The sequence below is a fragment of the Schistosoma haematobium genome, chromosome ZW, assembly GCF_000699445.3.
Source record: "Schistosoma haematobium chromosome ZW, whole genome shotgun sequence".
Taxonomy (NCBI): domain Eukaryota; kingdom Metazoa; phylum Platyhelminthes; class Trematoda; order Strigeidida; family Schistosomatidae; genus Schistosoma; species Schistosoma haematobium.
This window is the reverse complement of record NC_067195.1, coordinates 24,173,318-24,188,686: the sequence shown is the minus strand read 5'-3', so window position 1 is coordinate 24,188,686 and position 15,369 is coordinate 24,173,318. Positions and strand designations below refer to the sequence as shown.

At 31.9% G+C, this 15,369-nt stretch overlaps 1 protein-coding gene across 3 annotated transcripts; it reads right to left on the bottom strand.

The window, feature by feature from the left end:
• Window positions 1-841: 841 nt before the first annotated feature.
• MS3_00003079 (uncharacterized protein) lies at window positions 842-14,009 on the bottom strand (the record flags this gene model as incomplete). Of its 3 annotated transcripts, none has more annotated exons than XM_051210767.1 (12): window positions 842-1,276; window positions 2,744-2,958; window positions 3,756-3,977; window positions 4,638-4,760; window positions 5,151-5,282; window positions 6,572-6,685; window positions 9,413-9,536; window positions 10,831-10,961; window positions 12,477-12,603; window positions 13,551-13,737; window positions 13,774-13,864; window positions 13,902-14,009. In XM_051210767.1, 11 exons carry the CDS (start codon window positions 13,902-13,904, stop codon window positions 2,941-2,943), a joined length of 1,272 nt encoding a protein of 423 aa, XP_051070785.1. In that variant the 3' UTR covers window positions 842-1,276; window positions 2,744-2,940. The 3 variants fall into 3 exon arrangements, with proteins under 3 accessions (XP_051070785.1, XP_012791882.2, XP_051070784.1); XM_012936428.3 differs by having other exon boundaries at window positions 2,744-2,837; window positions 13,902-13,904; XM_051210766.1 differs by having other exon boundaries at window positions 842-2,837.
• Between the last annotated feature and the right edge of the window lie 1,360 nt (window positions 14,010-15,369).

The window sequence follows — 15,369 nt, the reverse complement described above, 5'->3', positions numbered from 1 at the left end:
CATATATTATTTTAAGGAATAGACTTTTTCAGTGAATCTATTGAAGTAATGTGTTTTGTTCAGAATTAGGGTAAGGAGACTCAGACGACTTAACTTCACAACGTCCTTTGAAACGCTCTACACTACCTTCAATTTTCTTCGGTTATCTGAACATCAAACATTATAATTTAGGTCAGACTCTGACTTCCTATTATCATCTTTGGCTAGTCATATCAAAGTTACTTAGAGGATATCTTTTCAGAAAACTGTATCCTTAACCTTTCGTTTCATTTCTTAGGGAAGAATTAAATATTAGACTGCCCTTACTATCATGATCGTTTCTTGTACACAAAGAAATGAACTTTTATTTATGCTTCCCTTTATTACCCTGCAACTATAATATTCATACTGTGTTACATATTTGTTGGAAATAGTTTTAAATTATGACATGAATACATGTTTCTAGTTAAATTAAGGCTACTACTTGTCTTAAAATGATGTTCTAAGATAGTGATGTACGAGAACTCAGGTGGAGATAATCAAATTATTGTTTAAGGCAAAATTACGAAGTGTCTTCGCAAAATATGAAAACCATACATTAAATATATCAATTTGCACATCCTTCATCAGTTGTTTCTTACAAACTCCATCGTTTTTTCATTCTTTTTGTCTTTAATTCGATCTTCTCAATCTTCTACTGGCAGGCATTCCACTTCTGATTGGTGTTACATACTACTTATATCTGTCAACTTAAGTACCGTACACCGCGAGATCACTATCTAAGCTTAGTTTATATAGTACTTAGATCTGAACACATAATATGCAGGGTTATAATATGGAGCACTCATAAAATGCAAGAAAATTCATTAACGAAACATTTTTATTTTGACCGTGCTTTTACCTCCCAAAAAGATTTCCAGATTTGAATATACGAATATTTTTGAGTAAAATAGACAGCAAAAATGAATAAAGTACATTGAAATAAAAAAAAATTCTGAAATTAATTGTTTATTTGCTGCATTATGCGTACTAATGATTTTAAGAAAAAAATCATCACTAAAAATAACTATTATAAATAAAAGCAGAGAAAGAAACAGGGTTTTTGAGTGTTTCATTTTCATAAAAGTCTTAAAAATAAGTATTATTTATTGGTTCTGTCTAGTTCATAAATCTTCACTTGTGTTAACTGTTAGTTGATTAGATACTCGACTGGATAAACATTGATTTGAGAACCAATCCATGAAACGTAAACGTCTAGGTAAATTTCTGTCATCAAGCCATATGGCTAAGGCAAAAGCTGAAATAAAATATATAGAATATGTGATATATAGCCATATATGTAAATAAATTATTTTAACTACTAATTAACAAACAGAAATTAATGGCGCTGAAATCCTATTTGATAATCTGATGTTAAGTTCTTTATTTAATTTCAACAAAAAACTGTTCCTTTATAGATATGGCATGGAAACTATTCATTAGTACATACATATATGTTGATTTCAACTAACAATAACGTTATGAAGCTGTAATTTATCACAGTATTTTAGTACAATTCACGAAGGATAAATAAGTCAGAATATTTCACAAATGATACTAAGTAACTGAAACAACTTTGTAAGGTGTTTAATAATTCTGAACTTTTGCTTCGTTAAACTAATGCTTGTATCCAAACGATGTTAAACACTAAACATAATATCTGCTTTGTCACGTTCCATAGATCACTCTAAACAAATTTGATATCAGTATTCGTTTGCTGTAAAATTTCATAAATTAACATGTTCACAATCCCTAAAAATTAAAAAAATATTTCAATTTGAATAGTCAGCCAACTAATGAAATCATATTTCATAATCAAATCGCTATATAATGGGAGGAAAATTATCCTGTCTATTGTAAAATAAAACAGATCACCAGACTAATCACTCTTGATCTTATACAATAATTCTAGTTTTGGTTACCTTATTTTTACGTAATTCACATTTTTCTCATATAAAATATGAAAAGAGACAGTGCAATACATAGATATATTAAAACATAGATGTTGTTTTCCATTATTGTCAATCATTTAATTAACGTTCAACATGTGCAATAAATCAGTCGATTTAATTTCCTGACTGTTGATCACTTAATCACATTTTATTGTTTCATATCATTAATCAATGAACATCTTATCAACTATTCTAATTATAAAGACTTAAATTGTAGTAAGTAATTGATAAAATAGTTGATTTAACTGAAAAATTTTAAAAGAATCAAATATTAAATTCTGTTTTATGTGTAATCGGGCCCGAAAATCTTCTCTATCTTTAGTTTGGTTGAAGCTAGTTAAATGACGACTATTTTTTTCCAGTGAAAATATTGCTTGAAAACCATTAAAAATCAACCAGCACAAAACGGGCGTTTCATTCAGTATGAACTACTCACGGAAATGAAATCGTCATCACCAGATTCTGTTGACATTACGATATTTCTGAACCACCAACTGATAAATAATAAAGACTCAGGGTTTAATGAAGCATAAGGTTAAAGGGCCGCACTGTTAAATATCTGCAATCTGGTTTTAGACATCTAAGGCAACCTGATTTTATGATGATTCTCCATCTGATATCACCTTGTGGCCAAAATGATCTGATTATATAAATCTCAACACTCAAAATTTTGGGGGATTTATTGATCAGTTTAATTATTTGAGCTTCGTTGAGTATTTCTACCATGAAGTTTAAAATTTGACATTTCTATGATTGCAAAATATATCACTTACTAACTAAGCATACACATCCAGAAACGGTAAAGTAGATTTCAGGAGATGCTTTCCAGAAAAGACTCACCACAAGAGAAAGTACTGATCCAAATGACTTGTTTGAAACACCAAAATGTCATAAAAACAAACGGATCATAAATAAATGGTAATTTAATTGTCTTTTAAGATGAATTTTTGTTAACAGATCTCCTTATAAATCAAATTATTACGGGTCTCTGTTTAAAAAAATAAATGGGTATTAGAACCCACAAACAATTTATGGTTAAATTGAGTAGGCTTTGTGAAATAATAACATTGAATGAACATTGATAAAAGAATTGAATGTACGGTTTTTCGTTCGCATAGCAAACGTATCTCGACTGTTACGGCTGGTTGAGATCGCTTTTATTTGAGAATTCTGTCACTGTTTTTTGAAAACCGATGATCTGTCTTTGCATCTATCTGATATGACCAGACTTTGAACCATGAATAGTAGTAATTGAGCTTAGGTTTTTAATAGGTATTGTGTATAATGACAATTTGAATAATGAAATATGTTGTCATAAATTGCATAAATTCACTCGTTATATCTCAGTCGGTTCTTACAAATTATTTTACCTCAAAATAATGTCTCGATAACCACATTTAAGTTTGGAGTCAATGCACTAGTCATAAGTCTTAGAAAGACTTTCTATTAATATATTTGAACGTTTATCTGGGGCGTTCTCAACTTTGTGTTTGGTTAGCAATTTAATAATACCCAGTGCAGTTTATTAGATACATGACCAATGTTATTCACTTTTTTTGTAAAATCACTTTACATTGTTAACACACACATTGTTGTAGGTAATACATATCCACAAAAATGTTATGCCATCATGTATCGGCAAAACTTAATAGTATTACTGTTTAGTTTTACAGTTCGAGGTTGACCAAAATGATGAAATGTCTTTACAAAGAATTAAAAACAAAAGGTGTAGTATTTTAACTTAATGATTATTAAATAGGCTAACTATTGATTAATTAAACTTACAAATCCGAGATAAACCATTCCATAGTTGACAGCTAAATTTACTGGACCAAATATAGTCCCTGTTGCAGCTGGCATCATGGAAAAAACACCAGACAAGAAGAAAAATAAGGCACATGCCCATATAACATATAAGACTTTCAATGCGACTCCCGTTACATATGCAATAACAGGAAATGTAAATAATAACACACTCCATACACACAGTTGTATGCAGATTGGTATCTAAAATTTACAAATCAACATAATTAAGGTAGTTCTAATAGCAATGTTCTTAGTATATCTAACTAGTATTTTAGCCCATTCACAATTAAAAGTCATTTTATTTATAATCAAATTAATTTATTCAGTATTCGCTTGTGTTAACGACGATCTTAAGGCAATCAGTTTATGTAAATTTCATCAATTGTTAGTGATTGTTCAGCTGACATCATTGGATCAGCAAACAGACTTACATAACATCATATATTTTAGAATCATTTTTCGGAAATATATATATTATCGCTATAAAAAGACCTATCTGTATCTGAGTGTTTAATTGAGCTGTATTTAATTTTTCATTAACTTTTGCTTGGATATACAGATATATGTCATACGCTTGAAATCGAAATTCCTAACAAATTTATAGAGTATATGCTTAGATGGAATTTACTAATCATCAAAAAAGAGTAAACTATTTCCTAAGTAACAGCAAATTTTGAATACGCGCTTGTCTAGAATGAAACTGAAATTACGCTCCTAATCATTTTCTTTTTCTTCTTCATGAAAGAATTGTTAACAAAATATAAAGTTACTAAACGTAATTTTATCACTTTGGAAGCTAATCAGGAAGAAAAGCCATCAAAAGTTGTTTTCATACGGATAAGTTATGAAGTTTAAAATTACCTTGAAAGAAAAACGATCCACGACAGCACCCCAGACTACACGTCCACCACAGTTGAAAAGAGAAGTAACAGCTGTTATAGTTGACAAAAACCTATCATCACTTATGTGCGTTTGTCCAAAGATCTAAATTTAATCAAGAGAGTAAAGCAAGTGAAATTAAAATAGTTAAACTTAGCATAAATATTGTTTTAAATATTCACATTAACACTAGCATATTTGGTATACTCTCACACCTAAATAATGATATTTATTATTTTTTTAATGTAGAGGCTTAGATGCCAACTCACATGTCTGAAAATAACCCCTGATCCATTAGCCCTAAAGCTCTCAGGTTCTATTCATATAATCGTGGGTGTGAACTGCTGATGAGTCTTATATTACTACCAAATAATAAACAAATGCTCCCTAATCTCCGATGATAGTCTAGCTAAAATTAGTCCGTGATATATGTTACAAAATAATGTCTTGTTGAGTTGTGGTTTAATGTACAGTTTCAGATAATCAACCACTCACCTTTAATGAACTTGTAAGAACAGATATTGGAAAACAGTTAAGAAGCATCATAAAAAATAAAAGATAGTAGTCAATATGACGTAATAGCTTTCCAGATTTAACGTTTACTTCCACCACAGTGTTACGATTTAACTAATAAGAAAACATAGCAAAGGAAATCAAATTATTAGTACATTAACAACCATTGTTTACCTGTGGTTTCGGAAGAAAAACACAGGAATATATGGAAAAACAATAAACACTTATCTACATATTTTTAGGATTCGTGTAATTTTGACTGTTTAGAAGAATTATATCAAAAACAATAAATGTTAACAATAAAACGTCCTCAGATAATGTAGTTAGTAAATCAAAACAGAGAAAACATGAACAAACGGTTCAATGGTCATGAATTTGTTGAATTTACTAGCGAGTAAGTAATTGATAAGTTGTTATAAGACAAATTCATTTTAACGACGAAACTAAACAATCCAAGGTAACTGGACAACGATGAATAACTATTTTTCTAAACGTTTTAAAGTTTAGCGTTTTTCAAAACATCAAAATTAAAATGGCATTAGTTTTTTAAAAAAATCAATGTCATTGTAGCATTTAGATAAATCAATGAATTCAATATTGTGTCTTAACTGGTCTGATTATGAAACGTTTCATTTTTTGGTGTATAACGAGTTTGTGATGACTGTAAATGATTAATGAACTCCATTATTCAAGAGTTCAGACATGTTTCATAGTATGACTTGACATTTGTCATTCTTGTCATCTCAATGACATGAAGTTGATTTTTCAACCAAACATACAAAGAGTCCATATTATGATCATGATTACCAGACTAAGGAATTTAATTCATTTATTATATTATAGAATTATACTATGCAAAGATTCGACTTATATATATAAGTCGAAACTTTGCATCTACAACTGTAATCATTATTCACTGTGATCTTTACAATTGATCAATCAAATCTTTTAAGTATGAAAATACAAAACTACATGCTTTTACAATATTTTCGAATGTTCACTCGTATTATTGATAGTATTTTATTTGCATATCCTGTTTACTACTTCATCACAGGTTGTGATTGAAGTTTTTGTTAGTATAAGTGTAAAGGATTATCAGGCAGGTGAATCAGATATCTCTGCCACACGTTTTATACTGTTGAAGCTTTTAGGCAGTTCATTTATGCATAATTATGGTATATTTAGTCTTATTGATAACTTTTATTTAGTTGAGTAATAACATTACGCACGTTTCCCTCAAAGACGTAACTATGTACGTGTGATATATATCAGGGATTATTTCGGTTGATAAACTCAAACATACCATGTTACACTCGTTTATACATATCATTAAAAAATAATTTTATTAAAAGCAAAGGGTTAACTGATCTTACATACATTTAATTTGTCATTGATAATCTTACTTTTGAATCACCATTTACTAGTTTCTTCTTTTTTGAATCTGTAGATGGACTAGTTTGAATTCTTGCACGTTCTAATCCTTCTTCTTCTTCTTCTTCATTTCCGTCCTCATGTTCCTAAAACCAGAAAAAATACCGTAAATTGTTAGATGACCATTTAACATTAACGCTCTAAGCCACGGGAACTATTATATCCATATGCATGAATGCGTTGTATATTATACTAAGTATAACCTATTGGTTATGAAAGTTTATTTTATGAAATATGCATAAACCGGGATCATTATCAAGAAAACAATGTTTTAGAAAACTTGTATCTGAAATCATTTAAATAAAGCTGAAACGGTACTTAGCTTTGTCCTTAAAGAACAAGTCATTTAATATATATTTTAAAGTAATTTACCAGACTTATGTAATAGATTACTCATGATTTGCTACTTTTTCACACAGGTTAGACGCACTAGCAAATTTATTCATTGATGTCGCTTAAAAATTTACAACTTTCATAGAACAACTAATATACTACCGTAATTTCACTAAATGTATTTTCCGGTTGATATTACAGGCATCCATGAGGCTAGAAGTCTAAAATATGACAAAGCATATACCCATCATTATCTTAGCTACCTTACTCCATATTTATGAAAACAGAATTATATATGAAGTAACTGTTAAACCACTAACATTATTGCCATCTATTTTTTGATGCATTTAATTTTTGAGGATCTGAACATGTTCATATGTGATTATTATGAACACCACATAAAATCTATTAGGTTAGACATCGATCCCCAAATGTTCGGAAGAAATAGACTAGCTTTAACATTTTTTCCTTTATAGTGTTTAATATTAAGTTAATGATTAAGACTTACTAACCCTGTTCTGAAGAGTCATTATTATTTAAAAACATTTCATATTATAATAAACTAAACTATATAAGATTAATAACTTATCATCGTTATAATCAAACACAATACACAACTCAAAGTTGACGGCAATCCTTGAACAGTTCCAAATGATCGCTCATTTTAGCCATGAACCTTCACATAAAATAATTTGATATCTATGACATTTTCAAGAAACCCTTATTTGTTTGTAATCAATAACTATCGTCTTGAACAATGTCTGGAAATATGGGCAAGTATTAAACCAACATCAGAAATCCCTCCATAGAATCCAAGTTAATTTATTAAAACTGTAGCTGTGATGAAAAAAGTAGTGACAAGTATGCCGCTTTACAGGGTTTGTGACAGTGAGGTATGAGATCAAGTACTCAATATCTCACGTCCCGGTTTTCCAGGAAAAGCTACACTTTCGGTACAATGAAGTGACGAAGTCTCAGTTCAGTTGTCGACAACCTAGAACAAATTCCATTCCATAAGTGAAAGAATTGCTAGTGGTTAACAAAGCTCCACAGTTCGGCGATTTCCTCAGGTTTTGTGTCGAATAATTTAATTGAGGTTGAATGGTCTGTTTACAAAAATAACATTAGAAATGAGTGTCCAAGATTTTAAAGCGTAGATGTCTCCCCAGCTCTCAAATACTTCTTACAACAGAGGTTAAAACTTCAAGATGTAAAGAAACAAAGCTGTAGTAAAGGTTCGTGTTAGCGCTCAAACATGCACAACGGAAATGTACCCATTTAAGAAGTTGTATGCAAGTTCGTAAATTAGACAGGAACATTTTTACCTCAGGATATTGTGTTCAAGATCTAGTGAACCTTCTAGTTCATTCCACTCAAGTATTTTCTCTCTTTGTATATGTATTGTAGTATGCTCTGTTAATATTGGAATGTATTTCTAAGATATAATATATTGTGAACGTTGACAGAATTAACTTTGATAATTAACTTTTTCATAACTTTGACCTGATACCATGATAGAAAGGTACTTCTACACGAGTAATATAACAGAGTATTTCCAACAATATTATCTACAGTATAATGAAGTGGGTTATGAGTTTAATACCTTGAGTTTAACAACTTTTGATTTCCTATTCCGAAGATTTGCCGAGAAACTCCTCTGTCCTGTATGTTTATTACTATAAGAAATCAAAAAATCCCTTAACTGCATTACCAGGATTAGGCATAAAGGCAGAGAGTTAGGATTGTCCACTCCAGGTTTCGCAGACAAGAAACTTTTGTTCACTGAAAACTGATTACATATTTTCAGCACGAACATTTTTCAAAAGTTTACTCAAATAATGTCCATCATTCCTGAAGAACCAATCGAAAAATGTAATTTATTACATGCATTCGGAAGCTCAATATTCTCACGTTTAGCACCAAACCTAAATAACCATATATTGAGGACTTAGTAACACTTGATTATTTTTTGCAGATCGGAAATCACAAGCGCGTGCAGCTTAAACTCTTTATCTGCATCGACATGATTAGCTTAACCAGTTTTCATCAGCTTCATCAATTATTGTAAATGAAATAAAGAAGTAAAATGTCTATGGCCATGTAGTGTGATATCATAAAATCACTGTTACGAATTCACTTAATACACTGTAACTAAATGCATAGTTATTCGGAGAATGTAGCATTTCTCGACAGGCATAGACTACCGTAGATTGTGATGCATCAGAAAATGGCTAGTACAAATGTTTAAAGGATTTAAAAGAACGACACAATTACTTATGACAAGTGGGGAATACGTGATTAAAATAGCTTACGTAAAAAAATGACCATACACAATAAACTAGGCATAATCAGTAAGTCAATATGCTTCTTCGAATAACTTTTTTATAATACATTATCCAATTAAAATTTACATTTAAAAAGTGTATTCATAAGCATAATAATTCAATTGCTATTTTTTGCAAATCAGTCAAGAAACTTACTTCTTTTGAGATTGGTTTCATGCGGACAAGTACGCATGCCACTAACTGCGATGCTGCTAATATTGAACCCATTACCAAGAAAACATTTGGGACTCTATCAAGAAGCTCTGGATCAGTGAAACGCCTAAAAAGATGAAAATTATAATTTAACACTTTCGTTTAGATAAGCACTAGTAATAAATAAATAGATAAGTACTCTTTCTTTCAAAATATATCTCGGAAATTAAAAGGTCTAATTATTAAAACGCACTTTACGATGTAATAGAAAAATGTTCAGGATTATTTTAGCCCCTTGAAAGAAGGCTGTAAATATGGGTGACATAGTGAAGTTAAAATGCGTTTCTAGCCTGCTTGTGGGGGTTGAAACTTTATGGTAGTCGTATTAGTCCGCTCGATAGTTGCAGGAAACTTTACACCATATGCAAATCATTTGTGTCAATACAATAATAAAGTGCTTCGCAGAAAAATAAACACTCGCTTACATTCATAAATGATCACCAAATCTGAAAAACTTACGCTTAGATAACACTTCTACAGTTTAATGTAATAATACAATGAAATGTATAATGCAACATGGTTAAAACTGACAGCATATCCTTACTCAGTAGCTTATGATACCTCATCATGTTTACCAGTTAGCAACCTGAGTATTACGAATTAAAATGTGAACGTCTGTTCCGAAATATTTCTGGTGGTTATTATTAAACGTTTTACAACTCTGGCTGATTATATAAACTTTATAAAGAATTGATTTATATTCACTGACTACCTTTCTATGGTATTTCTCTACTTACTTGACGTGGAAACAGTTAAAAATGTCCTAGTTTCGACGTTTTATTTACTTTTCACTACATTTCCTCATCACAATGACTATTTTATATTAACGCCGGTTAACTAGTTATATAAGACTCGTTTTCATGGAAAATGTTTTTAAGAGCAACGAAACATTTTTAGATAACCAGAAGTTATTTGAAAAAAGTAAAATAAAAAATCACGTTTGCTGTTGTACAGAAGATTCAAAGTTTTCAGATAGTCTTTATTGTGTAAAATAATACTGATGGCTTTAATGGAATGGTATCTGCCGGGAAAACGACAAACTCAAGTCAAATGGTAAATAACGTTACTTTTAAAGAGTCATTTTTATATTACGAAGAAGAGATAATAGATAATTAGGCTTTTAGCGATTACAAATCCGAAACAACTTTTTATTCATAAAATATCATTTTACTTAGTGCAGCGAGCAGACTAGATTGACAATATAGATGCGTTAATAACTGATTAAACATTATTATTTTGACCTATAACTTTCTGAGAAAACTTTGTTACTAAACGAACAATGACTAGAATGTACTAAATAAAAACTAAAAGTTGCAACAGTCACTTTTCTTCACAATGCTAAGTGTTAACAATTTCTTTACCTTGTCTGACTATCCACCTTTAAGTTAGATGGGTTGATATATGCAGTTTGAATTGGTGTGAAAATTAGGGAGCCCAATCCAAACCCTCCAACAATTATACCAACAATTAATCCTCTTCTTCCAGGAAACCACTAAGGATAAAAAACCAAAAAATGTCTCGACGATAAGCACGAATAAACTAAAAATTAAAAAATATATACATTATGGTGATCAAAATTACATTGTAACCTTAGTGTTTCCACTTTCAAACAAACTAAGTAGAACGTAGAGCTTAACTTCATACTTTGGAATCGGCTTTGAGTACACACAATATTTTATGCATTGAAGAAATATAGAGCTACAAATGATTTGTTTATAGTGACAAATTTGTTTAGACATAAAGAACTCCAGGTCACTGTAAAGTCTTCAAACTAAACACATAAAATTCTTTTGGTATTGTTTGCTTGTATCTTCCCATTGTTATTTAGAACTGCAATTGAACAGTCTCTTGTTGACATATGTGAATATTGTGCGGACTGTCTCGATATTGCTTCAAGTCACAAGCTTTTATAAACGAAGATGTGGCTAGTATTAAAATCCAGGACGAGCATTTCGTCCCATTTGAGACTCGTCATCTGGATGCAGGTACACATTAAACCAATACTTTTACACATACCTGCTCATTTTTGAAAAATTTGTTACCATAATTGTGAAAGAAATATAACCAATCTTGGTAGTTGAGATAACTAGGACCATTTGAAACATATACATAAAATATCGCTCAGCTTTCAAATAATAATTAGAAGTACCTATTCTTTGTTATTCTTGAATATGCATTTAGAATCTAAAGGATGTGGACACAAAATAATGACTCCTTGTTTAGTCAGTCATGATGTTTGATCATTGAACTATACGGAATGTATAGTGTCTTCAGCTTCTTGAAACTTGTTATGCTATTTCAAAAACGTTTACACTTACACTGGTACGAAGTTTGTTTTTTCAAAAGATTCCTACGATTTTTAGTGTTTCATGTTTATATATGTAGAAATAATGACATCTAGATATATAACTAATCTGAGACTGTTCCGAAAGCAATAAAAAATATTTACAAACTAATTAGTTAACCACTTAGATTTTTTGATTAAAACTGTACTGATAAGTGCCGAAAACAAGTTATTTAAAATGTTTTCAATATTAAAAACTTCGAGCTCTAGAGATGTACCCAAGCACTGATCCCAATTATAATTGCTCAATTCGATTACAATTCAAGTGTTCATTCACGTAAATTGTTGTTGTAATCCTTTGGTTTAATTATCAGAAACTAAATTAGCATGAAGAGTTAAGCATTTTGGCACGCTAACAAGTTCTGAGAAGTTACAGAATTTCCTCAAACCCAAATTCAAAACGCTGTATAAATGGCAATCAAATAATGCTCTATAGACAGAGTGACGATAAATCAAGTATTGACAGAGACATCCGTAATACGAATCCCAAACCGAAGTTATAAAATGTCAACTTGACAATTTATTGTTTAGCTGTATATAAAATGATGAGCTAAGCACACTTGACGATGAAAAGCATTATATTTACATTAGATTAAGAATGGCATAAATTCAAAACAAATTAAGAGCTTTATATTTAGGACCCATCAAAACATTCATGCTTACAGAGACTGCACAAGCTATTGCGACGGAATAACCGATCCCCATCGAAAGTCCAAACATTATCCCAACAGTAAAAACTACACCAATAAACGTTTTCTGTACAACAATATATGTTAACAGAATGCTTCCACTAAACAAATAACAAAAATATAAAGTGCCATAATTGATATGCAGTAAAGTTTCGGTGTGCTTCAACGTATACATATTATAACAACTAAAATAATCTTCTACAAATTTAGAATAGACAATGATGGAATGAATAATAATGTTTCAAAAAATAAATACAAATACTCTCCAAAGTCAAGGCCTAAAATAACTTTCTGAAAGTTTGATCGGTTATTACTACTGTTATTACTCTAAGATTTGTCTGAACAACCTCCCAACGCGCCAATTAAGAGTGACTACTTGAACTAGTGCAAACATGCGTCAGGTTCTACGTTGAGCACGACTAACCGAATGCCTAATTATCAACCTACAGACCGGGAGTAAAGGCTGAGCCAACAATTTCATCTGGATGTTATTATGGTTTGATAAAAACGGCTGTATACGAAGATAAACAGCTTTATTGCCTAGAGGCATAACGTAATAAAATCTAATATCAGTCTATTGAGTAGTTCAGGTTAAGTTTGAAACGTCCATACATGTAATTATTTATGGAGATCTGATATATGTTCCTTAGAGTTAAAACTATCTGGTTTTGTTAAATAAACGTTTCAGAACTTTTAAGTGACTTCAGATTTTTGTCTCTTCAAGATTTCTACTCATCAGATATGTATAAGTCATACTACAGAAACCGTCACTTTCAATGAAAAATGATAATTATGCAACATTCTGCATTGAGATTGAAAACATTCAGTGAACACGCTTGAGCATTTTGAGACAAATTTGACGTAAATCACTTGAGAAAAAAATAGATTTCTTGCTAACTCTTTTTTAAAGTTGAGTTTACGTTAATCTAAACGTGCTCCGAAAAAAAACTAGTAACATATATTTCCTCACTGGAAGCAAAACAACGCAAAAAATGCTTTACAAAAGTTTACGTAAAACAAGAAAGTGTTGAAAATGTGAAAATGTTACCTCCCGAGAATCAACGTCGCAATCATTGTTGATTTAGGTCCGAATTTCCTTCCCATAAACCCACCTATTGGCATAGCCAGACCCTGACAGCCAAGACCAAGTGCAGATAACCATACAGCTGAGCTATCACTGATGTTATTGTCAACTCTTGCTGCTATGTATGACATTATGTATGTTGCCATGTTTGCTAACAAGGAAATAGTGACGATAATCTTAAACTTACAAACAGTATAGAAATGTCCACAACTGAAGTGAAGACAAAATGCACCTACGACCACAAGTATTCCACACAGCAAGTCTTTCTTTTCTTTCTTCTATAATAAAATAATAAGAGCTATCATCTCTACTCACCATTCTAGGGAGCAACAGTAACTTATGAAACGTTTGAGTATCTGCCTCAAAATCAAACTGTATCAAACGTTAAGGTAAAACAATACTTCCGAAAAGTAATTATTCAATACACATTTCTATGAATCAAATCAAACAAACATTTAATAAGTCATTTTAATATACTTCGATAGGAAATATAGCAGGCTTATCAAATTACTCTAACTTCATATAATCGAATATGCTTGAACCGAGTACCGCGCTTTTCGAACAGAAAGTTTAGTCCTAACATGATTTGTATTTATCAAACTTTTGCTGTGTTCTTACGCAACAGAAGTACCATTTCTGACCAAAAGAACCCATCCCGAACTATACGTTCCGTAGATTACTTTTTTTGAGTTTCACCCAATTTAATAGTTAACTGTGGTTCTGCCTCAGCTTACTATTCGGCTTTTTCTCAGTTTTTCACGTAAAGACTAGTTCAGTTTATCTCATCCGTTTTATCCATTTTTGTCCGTTTCCAGTGTGTTTTTTAGTGTATTTTTTACGGTCTTAGGTTTTTGCTAGCATCTACAACACAGTTTACGTCAATACAGTCATGAAAAATTCATGCGAACGACCTGGATGCCGTTTTGCTGTTACATCTGGCATGCAGTGCGACAATTGCAAAGGTTGGTTCCACGAAGCGTGCACAGATATCACAGCAACTGCTTACGACTCAACAAGTCGGATCGTAAGTGTGAATGTGTTACGTGCAGCACGGATGCTGCAGTCTTGCTGAGTAATATCATTTTCCTACTGACAGGTCTGCAGAGCAAGTTGTCGGCAAACTTGGGAAAACAGTCAAAAAATGGGTAGACAAACAAGAGAGCTCATTGAAAACCAGAACAGGGATGTCGACAGGTCTACCAACGACGGAGCATGCAACAGCCTTAATGACGACACGCTGAAACTCAGCACCATGATTACTCGACTCCCTCATCAAACTCAGGTCTCACAGCTCAAGGTCCTTGAACGCGACAGTGGCTCCTAAAAACTCTGTAGGTGATTGGACCCATGTAAAAAGAGTTAAAAAGAGCCAGGCGTCACAGTCTAAGTTGGAAATCCCAGCTGTCGAACGGAAGTCAACTGGTGATCTGGTCGCACAGTCTACCCCCAAGATTGTCTGTCCGGTCATCAAAGAGCCAAGGATTCATAAACGTGCTTCGACTCCCAAACAACAAGGTGCTAAACCTGAACGCACCGGAAAACCTGGGACGACAATAACGGTTCGTGATGACTCTCTCACAGTCATGAACTTCAAAGACAACCCTGACCTTCCTCTCAGTTTGCAGGACAAAAATGATAGAATGCTCTGGGGAGAATTGAACAAGAAACTTGGACTTCCAAGAATAGAGCTTTTGACAGCCACACGGCTCACTCGGGGAAAGGAATCTAAGCATCAAAATCACCAGATGCTACTTCGTGTAACACTTAAGAATGCTACCGACGT